The sequence below is a fragment of the Anser cygnoides genome, chromosome 3 (genome assembly GCF_040182565.1).
Source record: "Anser cygnoides isolate HZ-2024a breed goose chromosome 3, Taihu_goose_T2T_genome, whole genome shotgun sequence".
Classification (NCBI taxonomy): Eukaryota; Metazoa; Chordata; class Aves; order Anseriformes; family Anatidae; genus Anser; species Anser cygnoides.
The window spans coordinates 50,977,681-51,001,179 of NC_089875.1; the positions used below are offsets into that span (position 1 = coordinate 50,977,681).

The window sequence follows — 23,499 nt, forward strand, 5'->3', positions numbered from 1 at the left end:
AAGCTGTGCAAAGGATTTATGCTGTGCTATAAAATAATGCATTTTATTTATCTCTCTCAGAGTCTCTAGAAGTGATTACTTATGGTCCTGATCAACTACATGTCGAATTCAGAGCCACTCTGGGAGTAAACAACTTCTTAAAATTTAGGATAGTGTAATTCTTATAGAAGTAAAACTGCTGCCTTTAAAATATACCCAGAAAGTTAATGTCTCCTTTTTTGTTGCACCAGAATACTGTTTTTTTCTTCCTTTTAGCTCCTGTCTGTTTCTGTAAGTAAATGCACAACTTTTTCAACATTATCTCTGTTTTTGTTTCCCTGTTTTTGTAATAAAGCACCATCTGTTCTGTTGGCAAAAAAAAAAAAAATTGGGGATTGCATGCTAACATCCATGAAGAAATTTGGGATGTAGGCAGTTATAAAGATAGCAAGAACTATTGTTACTGCAATTTTATTCATTATTAACTCAATACTTTTTTCCCCATTTAAAAATGACTATGGTATTCAAATGGCTAATTTGACAAGTACTGCAAAACCCACATGAAAATTAATGAGTTGTATATAATTGCTGGATATGCGGAGAATAACTGTTCAGATGCATGTGGTATTTTCTGTAGGTGATTGTACAGTATTTAAATTCAGCAACAAAAGTTTAATGAGCTTCATCTTTTGTACAAAGAACTCTGTACCCTGCCCGCTTTGTGTGCAGAGCAGCAGAATCACTGAAAAGTTCCAGTAAGGAAGTGATGATGCTGAAAGCGGGGGAGCTGGAGCGAGGCCCAGGGGTGCAGCTGGTAGCTGCCGGTCGGTGCCAGCAGGATGTGGCCGTCCGCTGGCGACTCAGGTCGCGTCAAAAATGCCCTTTATTGGAAAATCCCTCAAAGCAGGATTGTCCCTGCTTTCTGGTTCGTATCATGCAGTAGACTTGGAGTGCCCAAACAGGGTGTCTTTCTGGGTGAAACTGAATTAGAAGATGCAGTCCCAGGGCACACTAAGTGTGTCCCAGCCACTGGTTGAATTCAGCCCATTGGACCAGTTGAGAGCGAGTCTGGAGCACTGAAACAGGTCTCACGTGGACCTCAGCTCAAATATTTGCATCCCACAGATGTGTTCCTGTTGCACATCAGGGCTTGCTGGTGTAGACACATCCTGTGTCTCAATCTGGTCTGGCTGTTACATTAGCACATAGGAATAATACCGTTAGAGCCACTGTTGTAGCAGTAGTTTTAGAATAAGGTAGTCTGAGAGGAGAAGCATTGCTGTTAGGGCACTCTTACGGTAGCATCCAAGAATGCTGGAGTCTTACTGTGGCAGGTGCTGGGAAACCAGATTAAAAAGATCTTCGCTGCTTTAGCTAACTTAAAACGCGAAGTAGGAGACCGGCGGACATAGAGACCTATGTATGTGTTCAGAGTAGCAGGAGACAGAGCAACCTTCCTTCTTGTTGAAGGGGCTAGATATGAGATCAAGAAATGACCATCCTACAACAGAGGAACACCACTTTCCATAGTACTACAGGGGCACCAGTCTGCTACCTGAAATTTGAATACAAAAACTGCTTCTTGGTCTTGCGGGGGAACTTCACAAACACAGATGAGCTGAGAGTCTGTATATTCAGTGCAGAAATACTGGCTCTCCCTGACCTTCCTTCTCTCCCTGCTCTGTGCCTCTTTGTTCGAGTTCTGTGCTGCTGAAACAGAGTGAGTTTGATAGGGTAAGTCTGAATGTCAGCTTCACTTCTTTTTGGCTTTGTGGCTGAAAGCAGGGGACGATAGAGGTCAGAGAAAAGACTCTGGTTTTTTTGTTACCGAATGTGAACTTTTATTGTACACACAAAATGAAATTAGAAAAACATTATTAAAGTTGTGTTGAATATTCAAGTTACGAGATGCTGCAATTAAGGTCACTTACGTAACCTTAATTTACCCCCTTGTGTTCATGCGTTATGAGTCAATTCTTAATTAAATGTTTCTGATACCTTTCCACTCCTTCCTCTCACTTCATTTACGGTGCAAAAGCCAGTACTTGCTTAATGAACACCTGCTTGGTGTTTTTCTTCCTCGTTGTTCAGTGTGTTGGCCCCATTCCTTTTTAGATCATGCTATTCAGACTTTATGAAGATTATTATTGGTTAAGCCTTTTTTTTTTTTTTTTAACAATACTGTAGTGCTTTTTATATGGCACTACGGTACCCAAGTGCTTTGTACATACTAATGAATTTGTCTGCTAAGCTGAGTGGCGTTGCTTTACCTCAGTTGTGCAATTAGAAAGGAAGAAATAAAGTAGAGAAACTGTATACAGCCACGTTTGGATAATTAGTTTGGAATTTTCAGGATGTTTTTCTTGCCTATTTTTTGTAAGTTCTCACTATTACTAGGTATTTCGCTTGTTCATGGAACAGCTTTCATTGGCTTCATCTGCAACTGCAAGCTCCTGGCAGTCTGCAGACTCTGTCTGGGATCTGAAGTCTGGCTTCAGCACATGAGGAACATGCTTTTGCTTCCTTGAAAAAAATCAGTGCAAGATTGTTATGACCAACATCCTGCTGGATTTTTGTGAGAGAGGCAAAAGTAGGTATAGGTATGGAATCCTAACCTTTAGGGTCTAGTCCGGGTGCTTTAGAGTAACCCTCCTTTCTTTTGCTGACAGTAATGTAACCACAAGATGCGTACTGGTTCTAGTCTCGTGTTCCAGGCTTTGCATGGCATTTCTTGTTCGCTCAGCGAATGCTGATCCTTTCTACCTTAACCCTCCCAGTCCCATTTCCTCCCGACTCCTGTCCTCTCTCCACCTGGCTGCTTCCTGTTGCAGTCACCTTGCTCTGCAAGTCCACATCTTGCTGTGGTGGATTCCTCATTCGGTCCCTTTCTCTTCCAGTTGTTCTCTAGGTTCCAACTCTCAAGGTTTCTTACGCAGTTTCCATTCTCACCACCTGTTCTTTGCTTTTCCGTGGCAGTCATTTCCATAGCATGATCTAGCCATTCTTCTGCACGCTGCACCTCCCCATCAGTTCCTTTTTCCCTTTTTTGCCAGCCATCAGATTTCACTCTGATGCCCTCGTACTCTCACTCTCTTGCAGTGCCCGCTTACTCAGCCTCCCTTATGGGATCCATCTTTTCTTTTCCATCTTTTCTTTTTCCGCCTGAGTTGTTGAGTCCGGTGGCATCTACCAAGCAAAGTGGTCCCAGCAGGGACACGGTGGAGTCACTGAGGACGTAGGAGAGCACTGTGATCTCCGTTCAGGCGTACTGACATTGTCTCAGCACAACTCCATTTGGAAAACCTGTGTTCAGGTTTGAAATAGATAGGATGTGGAAATAAATTTGGGGGATTTTAGGCTGCTGATGCTTTAGCTTCTCCTTGCTGGGGGCAAACTCACTTTTGTGTTCATATATTCATGTATACATTTGTTTAAATTCTCAGAAATACACAAATTTTGGTTCAACTTTTTAATGGTCTTTTTTTTTATGGTTGTGTCAAGTCAGAATGGAGCTATTTCTGACGGAAGGGACAGCCCACAGTGCTGGGGCATGGTGCTATAGTTATTTTAAGTACTGTTTTTAAAATAAGATGAAAATATTTTTTCCCCTTTAGTTTCCTTATTAGGAGAATGGAGGAGAAAAAGCAACCATAAAATGGTTAATTTTAGCTTGAATGGTGAAAATTCAGCAAAATGAGTAAAAGTGAAGGCTTTAAAGTAACTGCAGGTAATGTTGAGGACCGTATTGGTTTATGGCCAGTCTCTTTTACTTTAAAATATCATTGGATAACCCTTCAGATATCACAACTTGATGCAAATCTGGAATCAGCTGTGCTGTGTCAAGTTTCTTTAGCTGGGATCTTTGTTCCAAGAAAATATATAATACGAAGGAGCAGAACGGTGTAGTTATTTCGCTACTAATTTATATTGTACGGTATTTTTGTACACTGCAAGTTTAATCTGTTTTTGCAGTTCCTGTAATTTATTTTCTTTGAATATGTATACTTTGTGGTGAAATAGCAGAGCTGTTGCAACTCTATAAAATACTGTTTGTTGTTTTGTTTTATTTTCAAATAATATTTTAGTATTGGAAAAGTTTATTTGGCAGGCCATATCACTTCATTGCTGTTTATCATCACTTGCTAGTTTGTCAATTCATTTGGCCTGAGCTTTAATGGATGATAACTTTTATTTATATGTAGCTATATGAAGGTAAGCAACTAAATCAAACACCAGAAAGATGAGTTAAATTATGAAGACAGTTATAGCTTATTTCAAATGCATTTTTCTTTATTGCAGGTAATACCGTGCTATTTCTGAGTGCTTTTTAAGTAGGCATTTTCTGGAAGGGGGATAAGAGAGCTTGAAGATGATGGCGTACTGTAACACTTCTGTTAAAATAACAAATACATTTATCACTATGTAATGTGAAATGCTTGAGTGAAATGTCTGATTACCGAAGTGGAATCTCAATTTAAGTTATGCTTGAAGAAAATGTGTGTTGAATTTTATCCATCACAATCAGTCCCTTTTGTGTGATGCTCTTGTTACTATAGTGCCTAATATTTATCTTGATTATCACCAAAATTTTTAGTCTTTATTTGCGCTGAAGCGTGAAGCCTCTCCATAGTCAGTGCTCCTGGTGCAACTAGATAAAACTTGTAGCAATTTTTCTAGGTATCTTTTGGAAATGTAATTTCAGCACACCTGATAATGTTTCTGTTGAATAATTACCATTTTCTGTAAAGAAAGTATGCTCACCTGTCCTTTGAAAGGGTGTGTGGGGCTGGGATCAGTGTGTCACTATTTACTTTTGGTATCTCAGACCTGCTGTTTTCACTGCAAGATGCACCTGTACCAAAGATAATATATTCTAGTTCTGACATAGATCAGTAACAGCAATCCAAAAAAAAAAATAATAAAATTGCATGACTAAATGTGTTTACACTGACATAGTAAAGCACCTTAATGAGTAGTTTTATTATTTAATTGCAAGGATTTTTCAATTATGATTATTTTTAATAAGGCAAAACAAATGATGTTTTTTGTATTTAACTCAAATGGGCATATGTACTTTTTTTGGACTCCTGTCAGCATAGCTTTTGTTTCACCCACCTTGTGCCTTTTGCAAAGCAATAATTTATATAGTGCTCTTCCTAGTGGCAGTTAACTTACAGGCACCTCAACAAGGAGACAAGAGTACAGTGTGATTTTTTTTCTATTATAGCTTTTTATTTATCTCTCTTACTGTATTTCTGGATCTCCTACATACTAAGACCCTAGGGTTAAAATATGTTGAAGGTAGGTAAACCTTGTACGCATTTAGTACTGTATTTATTTTCTCATGTGACTGAAGTGTTAGGGAAAATAGTAGGAAGGAATGAATGGGAGTCAGTACCAGAGGTCTGAGCCTGGAACAACCACTGCAGAGTCAAATGCAGCAAAATAATCTGGCCTGGACTGTCTGCAAAGTATGCCAGAAGTGTTTTGATTCTGTTCTGAAGCAATACCCTTGCTTCAGAGAAGGGTATGGAAAAGACTCTTTTTTGGAGGCATTCATTGCTTGTGCAAGCACTCTTTTCACCTCCCGGAGAAAAAAAAAAAAAAAAGTGGTCACCCTTCCTCTTGACTCAAAGACTTTGAAATGAACACTGTGCTTGTACCATATGACGATCCATACTTGGGAAATATAAATCTATTTGCATTCAGCCTGACCCTGTTATGAGTCACTAACGAAGAGATTAATTCAGGGAGATCTGCCTGAGGGCATAGGGGCAGGACTGCTGTCTGGGAGGGCAGCGAGCAGTGCAGCCTCGGCTGGGAGCAGCAGCACTCCCTGCGGCGCAGTCCACGTGCAGCTGCTGGTAGCTGCCTTCCAGAGCAAGCGAGTTTAGATCGATGAGCAGAAAGGGACTGGTGCATCTGCTGCGTTGCACATGCTCCTTCCGTCAAAATGAAATGTGCAAAATAAACTGCAGTCTGTTAGGAGTAAGTGTCCCGTGGACTGTTTTGGTTTAATTTCAGTTGCCTCATTTCCTCCTTTCCCCCCGAATTTGATATTGACAAAAAACCAAACCAAAACAAAAAGAACGTTTCCTCATTCTGAGCATGTCTGAGGGTCTGTCTCAAACTGAAGTCTGAATAGAAGCAGTTTTAATTACCCTACCTGCTTACAGAAATATGTCGTAGTCAGGATTCTATAATAAGGTATTTACCCAAGGATTTTCACATAACTTTTATCGGGCATTGCTGAACTGGTGTTTGTGGTGTACAACATTGTCTGCATACCCATCTGTGATGAGGTGGTTAATGTTATTTCAGCTTTTAAAAAAGGACTTGAGTGCCCTGGAAATCACAGACCAGCAAATCTGATTTACATACCAGCAGAACTGCGGAAAACTGCAGAAGGGAAGAGAATTAGTATAGGATCATAGAATCATAGAATCACCAAGGTTGGAAAAGACCTTCAAGATCATCTGGTCCAACCACCCCCCTACCACCAATGTCACCCACCAAACCATGTCCCTAAGCACCACGTCCAACCCTTCCTTGAACACCCCCAGGGACGGTGACTCCACCACCTCCCTGGGCAACCCGTCCCAATGCCTGACTGCTCTTTCTGAGAAAAAATGTCTCCTAAGTTTCCAACCTAAACCTCCCCTGGCGCAAGATATTTAATAACTTGTATTGAGAAACAGACACAAGCTTTTGAAGAGAATCTATCTCAGTTCTATATATAGTGATTGACTCAGTCACTATGGAGAGTGATTTAGTCAACACGGTATGTTTTATGTTGCAAAAAACTTCTGATGGATCCCTATATTTAAAACCAAAACAGCAACAGCAAACAAACAAACTACAGTGACGACAGTGTCGTCATTTAAATAAAAAACAGTGAACTTTAAGCTTTCATGAAATCAGAAGGAAATGCCTTTTGGATTAGATTTCTAGATGAACATCTGTGGTTCAGTCTATTAGCAAATGAATTATGAAAGTACGAAGAGTGCGATGTTACTGTGTAGTGCTCGTACAAATGTATTAGAGACAACAAAAACTAAAATGAGCTGTGAAGAGTCGTAATGCTTTCTAAGGTGATTAAAATGGCATATGAAAGATTGTGTCAGAAGAAATAGTCCTAATTATACATGAACTGTAATGGGTTCTTAATTGGCTACACTGGAAAAAAGGTTATTCTGGGTTTAGGTTTAGTGTCAATTCTAAAGAAAGAAAAAAGCAAAGACAATTTAATTAATAGTTTCTAATAAAAGAGAGAATGAAATGGAAAGCATTATTTATACTACTGCATGTCCTTGCTAAATCTTGTTACTGAATACTGTGACTTTCTTTTCACCTTATCCTCAAAAGGCTGTAGTTCGACTACAAAAGATACTGAGAAAGGCAAGCAGAGCAATCAGATGTCCTGATTGGGTTTTGAATGGGATGGAAGTAAATAAATTATGACCCTCGATATGGAGAACCAAGCACCCTCATTCATCTCATTGAAGTCTATAAACTCTTTGAATAGCAGAGAGAAGATGAAGAGGGAATGATTTGTTCCTTATGTCTCCTAATATGAGAATGAGGAGGTATCTAATGAGAGAGCAAGTTATTAAGTAAGAGGATGTACCTTGTCATATGCCAGATAATTGCATTGCAGAACTCATTTCTGCAAGGCAATAGAGTGGCCAAAAGTAAAAAGTGACTTAAAGTATTTGGATGCTTTAAAATCATGGTAAAAATGAAGACCATCACAGCTATTTACCGTGCTTTAGGTGGTGTCTGATCCATGGAGCCCCCTTGCTCAGCTGTAGTTGGAAGCAGGTAGGATATGCCAAAGGAAGGATTCCTCCTTTTGTCTACCGTCTTGCTCTCTTTATCTTGACCTGCAACTACTCTCGTTACGTTCATAGCTGTATATCCTGTTCTTCATCTTGAACCAGAAGACAGAAACATCCGTTCACCCGTTCTGCCTTTACTGAGAAGCCGAAACGGAAAGCAGTCTCCTTCCCACTCAGAAACGTGTCAGTCCTTCAGTGTGCAAGGCAGGAGGGAAAGCAGTGGAGAGGCTAAATGCTTACTCTTAAGCATTTGGTTGACCTTTTCAGGTTTCCTATTCTGCTTTTTAATACTTCTAATGGATAGTACAGCACCATTCTCAGAATGTCCTATTTTCATCCTCTCGACATGCAGGCTATGGTTTCTGCTCCAGACTATTTTGTGCCGTGAAATATTAATTGGCAAATCTGAAGTCTTTTAGATTTCATTGTTTTTTTTCTTTCTTTTTTTTTTTTTTTTCACTGTGCTTTAGGCTAGGAATCTATTTTTGTCCTCCAAAGACAAAAGGTGTTTCATTAGACATCTGTGAGCTAATCACCAGTTAAAACAGCGTGAGACAGAAGGGAAGGAGAAAAAGGTTTTCCAAAGATCTAGAAATGCCTTTATAATAAAGATATCTAAAATGTTTGCACGCACACACCAATATGATGTTCACTCACTAGAGCCACCCCATTTGTTGTTCCTTACTCCCTGACTTGTACTCTTCAAGGAAGTTATGCAGAAAACCTAACAAAAGAGTTGGGAACTTGCTCAGCTGTTTTGCTTTTGCTAGGCTGGTGTTTGTTTGCATCTCTCTATTCCCTCTGCCCCATGCATGTTGCCCTACCGAGCACAGACATTTCGAAGCCCTCAGTTGCTGGGAGGCTGTCAGCCTGGTGCCTGTTGGTCTCCGAGGGCAGTTCGGTACAGAGGGGAGGCAGAACGCCTGGATGCGTGCATGCACTGATATTTTCAGTTAATCCCTTCCTAATTGGGTTTTCTGCCGCAGCTCAGTACTGCCAGTACCCTTGCGAGTTTCAGAGTATTTGAGCTTTTCCTCTGGGATCATGTTATTAAGCAATAATCTGTTTTTTATTTAAAAAGTGTAAGAAAAAAATTGTGAAGGGAACAAAGTGCACCCTAAAAGCCCTTGAAACAGAAGACTGTTAAGCATTTGTTTGACTCAAGGGTTTTGAATCCATAGTAGCACTTGATATTTGTAACCCGATAGAATAACCTCTTCCTTTGAACTGCTGGAAATCAAAAGTGAAATTGGAGTTGGTAAAAGGGATTTTTAAGACCAAGTTCTGGAAATGCTGGTGCTCTCTCAGGCATAATTTAGCTTTGTACAGATTGTATTCCCTTACTTCCATGCTATTGGTAAGCTATCTAATGGCTCCTCTGAGACAGGCGAAGCAATGGTTACCGGCATGGGAATTTTCTAGCTACTGTTTTCTTTGTGTTGGTAGTTCAGACTCAGGAACTCATTTTTAATGAGCAAAAACTCTTCTGATAATGTTCCTATTACAGTTCAGTGCAGGAAGAATGTGGTTTTTTAAATGTCTCATTTTTCTAAGCAGCAGTTTAGTATTTGGCTAAGATGCTGCATAGGAAAGGAATAATGCAAATTAAGTAGATAAACTAAATAGAAATTTTACCCTGGCAAATGCTAGCATGTAAATGAAACAAAATCAACTTTGTTTTGACTTTATAATGAAACACAGGAACATTTTTAATATCTGCTCAACTGTAGACTGAAGTCAGGGAATCTGCATCACAAAAGAAAAGCTTCCCCAATTCCATTATTTCTTTAAATATAAATATTTTTGGAGACTTGTGTGTAAGAGCTATTAGGAGTGAAAAGTACACTGACATAACCCGTATAGTAAGTAATTTCTTTTGGCTTAGAATAGCTTCTTGGTGAAGTAGTAAAACTTTTTTTAAAACACTTTGCTCAGTTTTTTGTTCCTACCACTCCCATCAGAAGACTACACTAGAATCTAGTTCCTCTGATGTTTAGAAACTTGAATCCTCTATAAACTATAGTCTCTCACGTAGTTAATAGAAAGGAGAAAGCACCAGGCGAGGATGGCTCATATTTAGTATTCAGAAGCTCAGCTTAATTGTTATGGGTTGCCCTTTGAATGATTGTTTGTGTTTCCCTTGATTAAATGAATAGGCTATTGTTTTAAGTTTCTAGTGTAAATCCCTGGGTTCTAGCCCAAACGTATTCATGGCAGTTTTGTGCAATTACTGAGAGCAGAGCATGGTTTCATCAAACAGGATTATTATTATTACTATTATTACTCTCAATAAGGATAATAAAAGAAAAAAAAAGGCAGTATTTAAATTTCAGAAATGCAATATTTTTTGTCTATATAGACTGAGGTAAAACTGTTAAAGCATTATTATAAGAAACTGCTAACACCCACTTGTTTTAGATTAATGAAATACTTCAAGGTAATAAGAGATGAATCAGAAGTTGATGATGAAGAGTTCTGCCAAAGAGAAAATTATTTGGCTTATTGATGGTGATTAGGGAGAATCATCCATGGGAAGGTACTGTCATGGAATAAAGAAATATTTTAATACAGAACAAGGCCCAAAAAGGTGTCCACTAATTAAATGATTTGATGAGACAGTGCTAAGAGCTGTTATGAATACAAAGAAGATTTGGAACATTATCCGTGGAAAAACTAGATGACTCGAAGATGGGAGCAGTGTCTGGGCATTTAATTGTACATTGTGCAAGCTTTGTATGCTGAGGGACCAAGAGTAACTGGTGTTTTGAACTGGAAATGGCAGGTGAAGATGATCAGGTTCTAACTGATCACAGGGTGCTGTGCTTACAGTGTGATGCAGCAAAGATGACCGCGCTTTTAAGATGAAACAATGAGTTTAAAACTATGAATGTTTTAAAATTGTCATGCTAGGCACTAGTGTGACTTGCTCTTTTCTCATATGAATAATTTTCATCTTCTGTGTTAAGTAGTTAGATAGCAAGACAAATTGTAATGCAAAAAGAGATACTAGGCATGTGGAAGAATGAACTTACCTTACAACCCCCTGCTTGTATGTAATGTTATAAACAAGATGAAAAACATAACAAATATTAGCTTCAAGAAGCTTTGCAAAGTGTTTTTTTCTGTTGCTTTGTTTTTGTTGTTTGCTTATTCCCCCCCCCCCCAAACCCCAAACCCCACCTCCTAGCAATGGATATTTCTGGTGAAGGGTTGAGGCTAATGCTATATGTGTGCTCCTATTTCCCCCTCTTAAAGACCCGACGCTGGCTGTGAATGCAGGCGTGTGCTCCTTCAAGAGACACCCTTATGTTTACTGACTTGGTTCCTTATACCAGGATCTGACTCTTGCGTGGCTACCTGTTTTCCCAGAAGCGATGGTGGCAGAAATGTTATGAAAAGGGGTGTCAAGTTGTTAAAGTATGAACAGAACAGAAATTGTGTACCAGTAAGACTTTTATTAACATTCTGCAAATTAGTTTTAGAGTAAATAATGGTTTTACTAGGGTGAAATGTTGTCACTTTAGACAACCTTTTCTAAGAAAGCCGTATATCATTTGATGTTTTTTTTCTAAATCTAGGTTCTCTGATGTGACACAATTCTGTTGAATTAACCTCAAAGAAACTTAAATACATGCCTTCTTTCGTTGCAAAATGAATGTGTATAGTGTATTAAGTGATAAAATTAAATATTTTAGTTTAAGGTTAATGTAGTCAGATTTTGTCAATACATATATAAGCCACATAAAAATTCTGTGAATTCAAATTAAATATGGGAATTTATAAATAGCTTGCTTTTATATTTGCTCATAATCTTATGCAGCTGTTAATTGTACATCACCATTTTTTTTTCTTCCATACGTATACCGGTTGATGAGGTACAAACCCCTCTGTTACAAACTTACCAGCTGTATGGTAAATAGCATTTTTTGTGGAGTACTTGCTGCCACAATCTAACTTTATGTCAAGTTCCCCAAATACCTTTAACTCAGTAGATACTTGATATGAGCAAGCATTGTCTAGGAAAGGTACCACTGAAGGAATTAAGCACCTACAACTCCAGCACAGTTCACTTGGTGTGTTTGGCAGGCAGAATATTAATGTCATGTGTCCAGATACAGTGACAACAGTTACTGCTGGTTGGCAGTGAAACAAAGGCTTGTCCTTCAGACTGTGCAAGGGTGTCACGCAGACACAACAACAACAAAAAAGAGTCGAATGCTTGATTATGGCAGTAAGAAATCACACATCTTGTGCTAAAGACTCCAAAATTATTAAATGACTTCAGCTGGCATTAATCATCCCTGGTAGCCTGTGACAATCATTATAAATAGGTTCATGATGTCTCTGGGGTTTTTCTCTAATTTCCTTTCTGAATATATAGGGGACCAGTGAGGAAAAGGCGGTCTGCTTCAGGGAGAATAACAGGAGAACAACAAGGGCTTAGTTTTCATACTTTACTATGAATGCTTTGCCAGCAGTATACATCTGGGTGGAACATGTACATATTACTTTCTCTTAATTATTATTCTGAGAAGCATTTGAAAATGCTTTTAGTTTAAAATCCTGACGTATGGAAACTGAGCGTTCACAACAAAGTAGTCACAGCAATGTTTCCCTTCACGTAAGTAATGCTGTTGTGCAATTTCACTAAAGTCAACCACTATTGGGATTGGTTTCAGTATTTTTAAAATGTGAACTCTTCTATAAAACTTTCTCTAACGTAAGGCAGTTGTGAAGGTATGTCAAGGAAGACAGAGGCTGCATGTGTTTGAAGCCTTGGCAGCTGTTTGGGTGCATTTCCACTGAGGAATATCTTAGGGAATGAGCCTTCTTACATAGCTGGGCTCACTGGCAATAAGATGGCGGCTGTCCCTCGCAGGCCAGATTGCTGTGTCTCTTGTCGTGTCCGTGAGCTTTGTGGGTAAATGGGGAGCAGGAGCAGACCCCGTCTTGGTCCCTGACCTTCTCTGTCCGAGCCTGTGTGGGTTGGAGAGGGCAGCTGAAGGCATGGTGTGCTTGTTAATGCATGGTGTGCTTGTTCAGCCTGGTGAGGCAGGCCCTGGGCCCAGAAAGGCACTCTGCTCCTTGGCTGTGTCCTGAGCCTTTTCTTGAGACCTCCTGAGTGCCAACATCTCCTCTGCCTGGCTCTTCAATGAGTTGGGATGAACAACGCCTAGTAAAATGCTCTCTTAACCGAACAAGACATTTCGATACCCTGTCTTTCTACTTTACTTTGAATTTTAAAATATTTCCCAATGAAGGAAATCTTAAAGTAATACCCATTCCTGCATTATTCTCACTGTATCTAAATTGAAATAATACTGAATAGGCCTTGCCAAGGATTTAAAGTCATCAGTGATAGATTGGGATGTTTATTCAAATCTAAATCGTTTGCCAAATTGAATTTACTTTCATGTGATGGTAAAGGCCAAATGAATCACTGAGGGTTGCGCTGTGCATAGTGGTTTCATTATAGAAACTCATGTAAATGTCTCAGTCTGCGGACAGTTATTAATGCTGCTATAATCTAGAGGTCTGCATCATGTAATGAAACAGATGCCTAATGGATGGGGTATTAATCGAAACTCTCCAAGGGCTAGTTGGGATGTTACTCGCGTTTGTTTTGATTTTCATTAGGAAGCTGATTGTATGCGCGTGTCAGCATTGTGAAACAGTGCTGTAAATCTCCTGGGGAAAGCAGCAAAGATATGTTTTTAGGAAAGTAATATGCAAGGACAGGAATTTACCATGATGTGAAGTATTCTACGTCTTCTGGAAACTGATTTTTGGGGGGCAACATTGAAGTGGTCTAATTAAGGGAGAGGGAAATAAAACTCCTGACATGAGGAGAGTGAGTTAATGTCTGTGTAAACCTTATTTTTAACTAAGCTGGTTCCTATATTTGGTTTAGAATTTCCCTTGTATGTCTAAGGGAAGCAAGAGGGAAATTACGATGTCTGCTCATATAATGGACGATATACGAATTAATTCATTAGAGCAGCCATACCAGACTTACTTTCTTGGAAATTCTTACTGTCTGTATATTTTTAATTAAAATGTCTTAACTTGTTCTTTATCTGAAATTCAAAATTAATAACTGGCAGGGGATGTGAAGCTAATTCATTTTGCCCTCTTAAGTGTATATTCATTCTATACGAACAGAAAGAAAACAAGCAATTGGATGGTATCTCTTATAATCAATTGAGCTCATATTTTAAGTTAATATTTGTAATTTTCTTGTCACATTCTTTCAAATACTGGAGTTTGTAGTGGACAGAAGATACTTCTGGACTGCCTGAGAGGGTCAAGCAGTGACAGGCAGTGTCCAGCTGAGGTGTGCTACCTTCCCTTCTGCTCGTTTGTCTCTGAACTGTCTCCAGGCAGTAATGGGCTTACCTTGGGCAGTAGTGGGAGCTGCTGGTCTCCTTCGTTGCCCTTTGGAAAGGAGGGGATGGAGTTGGTGCCCGTTAGTGAAGCAACAGCCATGGCTGCTGTGCAGGTATTTTTAGGTTAGCTGTCTGAGTAAAGTAAGCTGTTCTCAACCAGTATCTGGTCAGCTGGTAGCTGTGGGTGCCAAAATTGTTGGGAAGGTGTGTGTACAGATTGGGTGGTGTGAATGCACATGTCCTTAACGTAGTAGCAAGGAAGCATAAGGGATTTAGTGCATAGGCTGAGGATGGGATAATTCATAGGCTGGCGACGGGTTATTGGCAGCATTCTGGTATTGAAGAGTCATGATATTCGAGTGACAGTAGTTCACGTGAGTGAAAGACATGTCCGAGGTCTTAATATTTGGAGGTTGGTGATTTCTGTGTTGCTGGGTTTGACCTGCTGTCTCTTGCTATGGGGAGCCAAGCCAGGACGTTGCGGACAGCCATGCAGGCTGACTTTCCCCACCCCTTCATGGCTCAGCCCTCATTTCTTGACCTCAGTGCCAAAAATCACCTGCTTCTACTGCAGGATACCCCTTTAGATGCTTTTACCATTTTTTTAAAGTTTTAATCCTCTCTAAAGAAAATGGCTTTTGAATGATATCAAGTTGTGTAATACAACTGCTGTCTCTACAGCAGAAGGAGGAACAAAGTTTGCAGGGAACTAATGAAGAGAGAGCACATTGCTCTGATCATTCATGTTGCTTTCAGTTGCTTCCTTCTTCTAGCCCTGTGTGTGTTCTTTAGCTTATAATTTATTCAGGATCTCATTTCTGGTACCGTATCTGTGATGACGCATGCAAGCTAGTTGCTATATTTATACCTCAAAAGATTTTGGTATGCTGAAGGCTCTTGTTTTCAGTTTTCCAGTTCTTAACGTGATATAGAACCAGATAGCAATCGTATTTGCTTGCACAGTATGGTCAGATAATTTCATAAGAATGAGTTACTATTTAAAGACTTGTATTTCTTCAGCCAAACATTCTGGAAAAAATAAATGTTATGAATTTTATAGCTGAGTATTCATCTGTTTTCACTAGATTCTGTTGCGTAAAGAACCAATAAAGCTTTAATTTATATTTTCAAACATTGTGCTTTTCTTAGTTATATATGTAGGTAAGTTAACTGCTGCTAGTTTTGATTTCTACTAGCATTTTCATACCAGCTAATTTTGAAAGAAACATCATGTGAGTAAAACAGTCCCCATTCATGTTCACTAGAACATTTTTTGTGTATACATACTTTTTCTGTAGAAATAAGAAATTCCACTTAAATTGTAGGCAGTGAGTGATCTTCTCCAAAATTAAACTGTACTTACGTTTTTGTATAGTGGACTGGTTTGCAGTTCATTGGAAATGCTAGAATACTGCAATATGAGTTGTTTGGAAAATGAATGGAAGTGGCAAGGAAACTATTTTACAGTCAAATAAGCTCTAGCTGTGTATTTTTGGAAAGATGTTTTTATATAGCTTGAAACTTCACAAATTCCTGTGCAACCCTCATTTCACAAAATGAACAGTCTCTCTTCATGTCTTCATCATCAAAAGAATGAGTCGTAGTGCAGATTTGCCAAGATTTTGATAATGTTCTCTCTAATTGACTTTACGGGATGCTGCTTTGTAAAATACCGCATCTTTCAAATGGCATTTTGCATGGCATTTCATTTGTTAATTGCTTCCATGTGCATACTCACAATCTTTAAAGTGCAGAGTTTTCTGTAATAAACACTTCTACTGTAGTTCATATGAATGTATTGGAAGGAAGGGGGGTGACAGCAAATGTCACTGAAAGGATCGCTGCCTTAATTTTATTTTTTATCTAAGTATTTGCAACGTGTAGTTTATTTAATATACACCAGTAGAAGTCTTTGCATAAAGTACAGCATACAGAAGGATGCAGAAAACTTCTCTTACTCTGAGTCATGAACTGCAAACTGAAAGAGGAGCACAGAGAGAAAATGTTGCCTCGGCAGTGGTCCAAGCAGTGTAACCTAGCTTTGAAATCAGCCCTGCCTTGACCTGCAGGAGACCTGCAGAGGTCCCTTCCACTCAAAATGCTTGCGGGATTCTGATAAAGCTGAACTTGTTTGGCTCTCCCAAGTGCTGTACTGGTCAGGAATGGGTTTTAATGGTTGTATTTTGACTCTTTGATCTCACAGAGCCATCCTGTGAGATCTCAGAGTATTAGATTTTGAGTTTTCTTATTTGAATGAAATTTTAAATGGAACGACCAGCTCAACTTTTCTGGAAAAGAGTGATCTCTGCTAGCTTAAACTGCCACAGAAATGGCAAGGTGTGTTAGCTGAGGGTGCATCTCTGATCTCTTAAACTGAACAGGATTTGGTTTTACAGCAGTGCTATTCAGCAGAATCCTCTCTCTCAGTGGCTCAGTCTGGTGTGCTGAGCTCCCCTCCTGTCACAGCAGTGCTGTTGCTTGTGCGTGGGAGAAGCTGAGCCCACAACATGATCTGCAAGCCCCAGAGCTTATCTTTCTCCACCAGGGACTAACATCATTAACAAAGGTCTGCTCTAGAGCGCAAAGCTGGTTTGCTTGCTTGACCCAACCGTGGATCTTACTGCTGAGACTTGGTGGTGTTTGTGGCCCAGGGAGCGCCAAGCAGGTGAAGGACAAACTGCGTTCATTCGTATCGGCTTTTGAGCTCCTGCCATCCCTCCCTCATGCTTGAATGCTCAGTGTGTGGAGGTGTCTGGCTGACATTTCAGAAATACTGGTTGTTAGATCCACGGTCCTGTTACTCTCTTTTATGACTTGTTGGCTGTGTGCTGGAGTAGCACAGACTGCTGTAGATGCCTGCCCTCTCTCTCCTTCCCTCACCTTTGAAATAGTTATTTTTGTAAGGTGCTGGTTGAAGAGACATTTGTAGACAGATGCTAAAAGCAAAGAGAGTTTGAATCTCTTGAAATTAATACAATTTTGAAATCTGTTTTGAAATTTACTTTCTTCTGTAGAATTTCCCCGTAGGACGATTGGTACTACCCCACAAGGCCTAATAGAAGCAGCCTGCCTTATATCCCACTGAAGGACACACAAGAAATGGTTACTGAAACTCTGATTTGCTCCTTCCCAAATGGTTTGCTTTGGGCGACCCAGCATAACCCGTCGTGTTTCTAAAAGCTGTATGACCTGTAGCTTTTTTTGTGGTGCGGTATATAATGTAGAAACAAGCCTCGCTTTTGAAGAAAGGCATAAGTCTCTGGAAAAGTAAATGCCTGGGGAGTGCAAACAGCCTCTTCTGTGTGTGGCAACAAAGTGTTAGAAGGTAGTGAACACCTGAAGGAAAAGCTTGAACAAAAATCAGGCCAAACATTGAACTTATTCTGAAGTTCTCTGCAACTTATTTTTCATAATTTATTAATGATATTTTCTGGAGAAAAAATAGGCAGTGTTAATTAGATAGGAATGGTTCATAGTCCAGAAAAAAGGAGCGGAGTATTACCCAGTCAGATGTATGTAATGTGTTCCTTCTTTTGCATGAGACACGTATGTTCTTGTAAAAATGAAAATTGAAGAGTAAAATATTGTAATAATTGAAATCGTAGCTTGTGTTCAGGGTCGTAACTGTCTCTAATAATGGTGCACATGCTCTCTACCTCTCTGCCCTTCTTTGGGGTGCCCTTCTAACATTTCTTTTTTAGCACATGAATTACTGTGACAGATCCCTTTCTGTCACTGATGCACAAAGAGAAAAGTAGACTTGCTACTTGAGCCTGTAGGATTGAATAAATGGGCATAGGAGATGGAAGGACTTTGCCTCTTGGTTGCTGTCCGGAGCCATTGAGAAGACTGTGGTATTGCTGTGCTCTGTGACCAGGTGGACGTGCTGAGGAATCCTTTGTAGGAAACCGTGTGATGGACAGAAAGGGCAGTCAGAAGTAAAGGTTGGGAAGGAAGAAACCAACTGAAGAGAGAACAACACAGCGCTAAATAGCATTAATAATTTCCCATGAAGTAGATGACTGAATAAATACTGCATTAATTAGGAAACATCAGATGTGCTGCGATGAGGCCATATTTCTCATTTGGATCCTTGCATTGGCATTGTGTTGGCATCCATAATTCTATGGATTAAAATTATTTCTTAAAAGATGTGTCTGTAATAATGTACTGATGTCAACCCATCATTGGAATGTGTTGAATACATAAAGTATTTTATAAATGGACAAAACCTGAGCAGTTCAAATACTGTGTTCATTAGACAGTGTTCTTACATGTGTGGAAAGTGAGTTTGGGGGATGGTAAATTCTAAGTAGTTGGAGCTTCAGAAGATGTGATCACATTTCAAACATGCATTTTGTGGAATAATCTCCTAAAGCAGAAAATTTCTTTTATCATTGGTGAGGGAGACTATGTATTTTATGTTCTAAAAGAAGTCTTTTCTTGTAATATTATTCATAAGCTCATGCATGGAATTTCCATAGGGACAAGGAACAATTGTTTTTATTCAGTTTTGTTCTGGTTTATATTAGATACATTAAGAACATTCAAAATGTTCTTTTTCCTTCCCATCTGCAGTGCCAGCTCTGTTCCACAAGTGTTGTGTTCCTGCTTTAGCTCCCGACACTTTTGCTAGTGCTTTGATCTGTGCCATGGCTGTCCGGGGCTGCCTTTGCAGATGCTTTGTGTCTCCACTGTACGACTGGCATTAGCAGTAATATTTTGCTCTCTTCATTGACAAAGTAATTGTAAGTCCAAATGGTGTTCCTCTCCTGCCTTTCTCAATTAGTGGTATTTAGAAATGTAATATATTCTCTTAACAGTTTAGTTAGGGGGTTACTCATTCTTCTTTTTCTTGCTTTAAGCAAGTGAAAGTGCCAAGTGCTGCTGGGGTGAGGAAGGGGCCAAAACAAAGTCAAGTGGTTACATTAAGTTTGATCATCATGTTCAAGGTAAATAAAGAGAGAGGCTTTTTTTTTTTTTTTTCTTTTTATGCTGCTATAAATAACATCCCTCATCCCCCCTGAAAAATGCAGCTTTTTTTTGTGGTCATGCTTTTAGGCCAATTTTGTGGTTGGACTTGAAGATCTTGAAGGTCTTTTTCCAAGCAAGATGGTGGTATGACTCCATGACACTTATTGATACTGCTTATTCCAACACACAGCTAAGGTGTGCAGACTATAGAAATTACCTGATACCTGATTTTATTTTATTTCAGTGAATCAACCATCTCTGTAGATCTGTTGTAAATTCATATATTTCTCACAAATGTTGATGTATGATTGGTTAACTTGTCAGTGGGCTAGTGGTGTTAACAAGATTCACTGCTTCTAACAAGGCTGTTTAGCAAAATTTTCCAGTAAGTGTAATAAAAAAACATACTAGAGCAGGAGCATATTTTTTCCTCATACTTTCAATCACTTTGATAATTTATTTTTATAACTTCCTCCCATGCAATGACTTGATTTCTAACAGTTTACAGTGTGGCATTTTGTGAAGGCTTGTATTTTTTATTTATTTTTAAAATCTTAACCAACTAGAAAATAAAGAAACCAACAAAAAAAACCCATACCACCTTTCTCTACTACTTCTTCCTTGTCCTTTGTATACACCGCTTCATTTCTTTTAAGCATCTTCTGTCCTAATTCCATTTTGTTCACCTCTGTCTCTTAATTGCTACAGTCCATTGCTGGTACTTCAGAAAATAGCTTATCACTATGCAAGGAAGAGGCTTTCCTGTGCACTTCTGTTGCATGTAAAAGGTACTTGAGATGTCAGCGCTCTGTAAGGACCCAATTTTCACATCAGTAGCTTGGTTGTAGAATGTAGCTTTATTAAATAATTCACCTAATTTGTTTAAAGGCGAAATAGTATGGATGACTCGAATTGTTTTTTGAGCAATGCACTACGACAATTTGACACTTTCAAGTGTGTGTATGTATATATTATATATATAAACATATATATATTATGCTTAAACCAGGTGGTTAAGACTGAAGAATCTGAACTGACACCGTCCTTGTAATCTTTTTGTTTTTAAGACTTACTGGTTGAAACTAAAAACCCCTAAAATGAAATCTTTTTTAATAATGATATTAAACATCACAGCCAGCTCTCCTTTGAATTACTGCGTTTACTGATGTGGTCAAAATGAACATCAGTTTAGGCAAGGAGGCTCATATGTAAAAGCAGACACCTGTATTAGCCACAGTTCTTGATTAGTTGGAGAACTTTAAAGTTGCTGTTGTTGCTTATCCTTTGAACCTGATTGTACAGATAGCTTTTTCTGAAGAGGATCTGCATCATGAGGTCATGCAGTACTGCAAGATTAATAAGGAAATCCCAAGGGTCTTCACAGTATTGTGAATGCACGTAGTACTACAATAACTTACAGAGTGGAAAATAAAGACCTGAAATTTATATGAAAGAAGAGATTGTTGGTAAGTCACTGTTTGTGTTTAGTCAGACTGAACAGAGACCGTTTTTGTATGACTGAGAACTATTACTGCGCTTCTTTTTCTGGGTAAGTGGAACAGTATTTTCGAGAAATAGTCTTGCTTTTAGTAATACTGGGCCCTTGGCCCAGTTGCATCTTTTCTTCCTATTAATCGATCTCACTCCATCTCTGTTGTGCCTTGCTTCCAGCAGCTGGAAGTGGCGAAGCTTTTAGCCGCTCTTTTGGCACACGCTGCCAGATGGCATTGCAAGGAATCACTGTAGGTCTGTTAGGATGCAGTCTTCCCAGTTTCGATCCAAACATGACTTATATCATTAATTTCTAAAGAGGCATTTGTATTCCAGCCTGGGATCAATAACGTTCCCCAAATCCTGCGGGCCCTCTCTCTTTCAGGGTCATCAATCACTGTGGCTAAACAAGGGAAAGGACACCCAAGGAAACTCCGGTCAATGGACATTGTACATAACAATTATATGTTGGGGTAATTGAGACTTGAAAAAATAAAGGCTTAAGTGGAAGGCAGTAAGAGGCAGATGTTTCTCATTTCATTAGTAATTTGGAGCTTAAGTGAACTAATTTTTATGTGCTCTCTCTGTGTCCTTCTGTTAATACCCATACTGTTGTCAGGAGATCACATCTCCTGACCTTTCTCTCACTTGCTTAATTTTCAATTTAGCTTAGATTAGATGTGCTGCATGGCCTTATAGTATCCTCACCACACTTATAAGACCAAAAGTTTGCCCACTGCTGGAAGAATATTTTGAAGCTTGTCAATATCAATATTAAATAATTATTTTCCTTTGTTTCAAATATTTCCTTTTCAATTGTAATTAATTATATTAGATTAATGTGTCACGGTTTTCACTTGAAAAAGTAAGGCTGGTTAATGAAAGACTATCAGAAAGTACTACATTACCTTTAAAGTGACTTTGGGAGTTTTTAAGTAAGTATATTTACAATACCACTATTGTTAGCATACCAAAATAGATCTCTAGGTGAAGTTTTTATTTAAGATAGTTTAAAGCTTTTCCAACCCCAAATGCACGTTTTTAGTTTGAGTTTGGAAGGCCCATGTGTTCAGTTCCAACTTCAGGTTGGGAAGCTAATATTTGAAAAGCAGGTCAGGTGCACTGTTTGGTGTGGCATTTTTGGGGGGGGTTGTTCCAAAAAATAGAAATCAATAGACTAATACAGTTACTTAAACACAACTTTAATTTGAAAGATTTTTTTAAAATTAGGTTTAATGTTTGTCATGCTCTTCCAGTCATTCTTTACTCTAGAGAGTTTGTGCAGAGATTTCCAGTGAGGATGTTCCTCCTGCAGCATGCCTGGCAGCTGCTGCTTTCTCACAGGGGGGATGCTTGCTGGAGGCTGCTCAGAAGCTGTCACAGAAGGAAAAGCAGTTTTTCCATTTCTCTCATGGGGTTAACCCATCACCCATGCGTTGTGATAGCATCGGTCAGCCACTGTCCCTACTTCTCTCGTAGGAAACAGGTCTGAACAGAATTGAACGGGGTGTGTTTTGGCACTTCAGGTACTCACAGGAAAGTTTTACATATCTCAGAAAGGAAAATTCACACTACGTTGTAAATTATGGTTAAAACTTGATCTGAAACAGGATGATTTGACCCAAATGCACAGATAAGAATGCCTAAGAAAGTGCAGTGACACTCTGAGGGAAGAAAGATGAATAAACTTTAAATTCAGCGTACCACCACTAGTAGAGAAGTATTTTTGATGCGATGTGATATGCTTTTTAGATGTGAAATGCTTAATTTGGGGTGTTTCTAGCATCCCTAGTGTATAGTTTCAATTATATACATTTTCATGTTGATAATTCTAGGTAAACTACTGAAGGAAAGATCAAATGGGAAGCTTCTCTTAATAAGTCTTAATAAGACTCTTAATCAGTCTACAGTCTTCTGATATCCAGCATGTTGCTGGCATTAGCTTATAGGTGCAGATACACCGATGAAAATTACTAAAATTCAGTCTGTTAAGGAGACTAAGGCTATTTTCAGTAACTGGTGCCATGTAGAGAAAGAGCTGTGAACGTAGTAAAGCCACTTGCAAGTAATTTAGAAAACATAATTTGTATTTTTCATTTTTCTCTTATTTTTTATGAAACCGTAGTATATGCAAGTACAAGTGCTACACTTGCCAAAAAAAAATAAAGTTGTTAAATAAGTAGGAGATGGCTGTGGAGGAGAAGGGAAGACTCTATTCCCAGTTTAAACATGAGGGAAAAAAAAAAACTCATCCTTACTCATTTTAGCTGGGATTTCAATACCAATTCTGGAGGTTCCTGCTTCTGTATTGATACAAGACCATAACTCAAGTCACTCAGTCTAAACAAGTACCAAATGATGAAAATGGCATTAAGATGATTGCAAAGTAGTTTACAGGGAAAAAAAAAAGTTGGAGTGATAAATTCAAGTGCAGTTTTGGTTTTGGATTGTGCAATTGTGCAACCTTCTTAGATAGAGTGTCCTCTCTATTTGAATGGTTTATAAGAAGGAGCAATTTATAGCAACGGAAAGTTGTGTATGCAAAATGCATCTTTGCTGAAAGTGTAATTCATGTTCAATAGAACCAATATAGATCTATTGTGCACAAATGGAGTGATGACTCTTAGCATTTTTAAATAGAAGAAAATGAATCTAGAGATATTCAGAGAGATACTTAAAAGTTCTTATAATGACAAATGTGCATTTCACCACTTACATCAGCTACTGATGCTACTCTGTGTCAGCATATGCTTCTTCCCATTGATTTCTAGTGCACCTTAAAAGATATTTTATTTCTTTTCAGAGTAGTAGAGTACAGTTATGGTACAGCT

General features: G+C 38.9%; 1 protein-coding gene across 8 annotated transcripts in view; it reads left to right on the forward strand.

Moving 5' to 3' along the window:
* UTRN (utrophin) overlaps window positions 1-23,499 on the forward strand; it is a 375,635-nt gene that overhangs the window by 192,391 nt on the left and 159,745 nt on the right. Inside the window, exon 1 of one of the 8 annotated variants that reach the window (XM_066994168.1) lies at window positions 12,373-12,438. The exons of the other annotated variants lie outside the window; for them this stretch is intronic. Within the exon in view, the coding sequence (XP_066850269.1) occupies window positions 12,388-12,438 (51 nt within the window). The 5' untranslated portion in view covers window positions 12,373-12,387. Of the gene's footprint in view, window positions 1-12,372; window positions 12,439-23,499 lie in introns of those variants that run through there. 8 annotated transcript variants of the gene reach the window in all.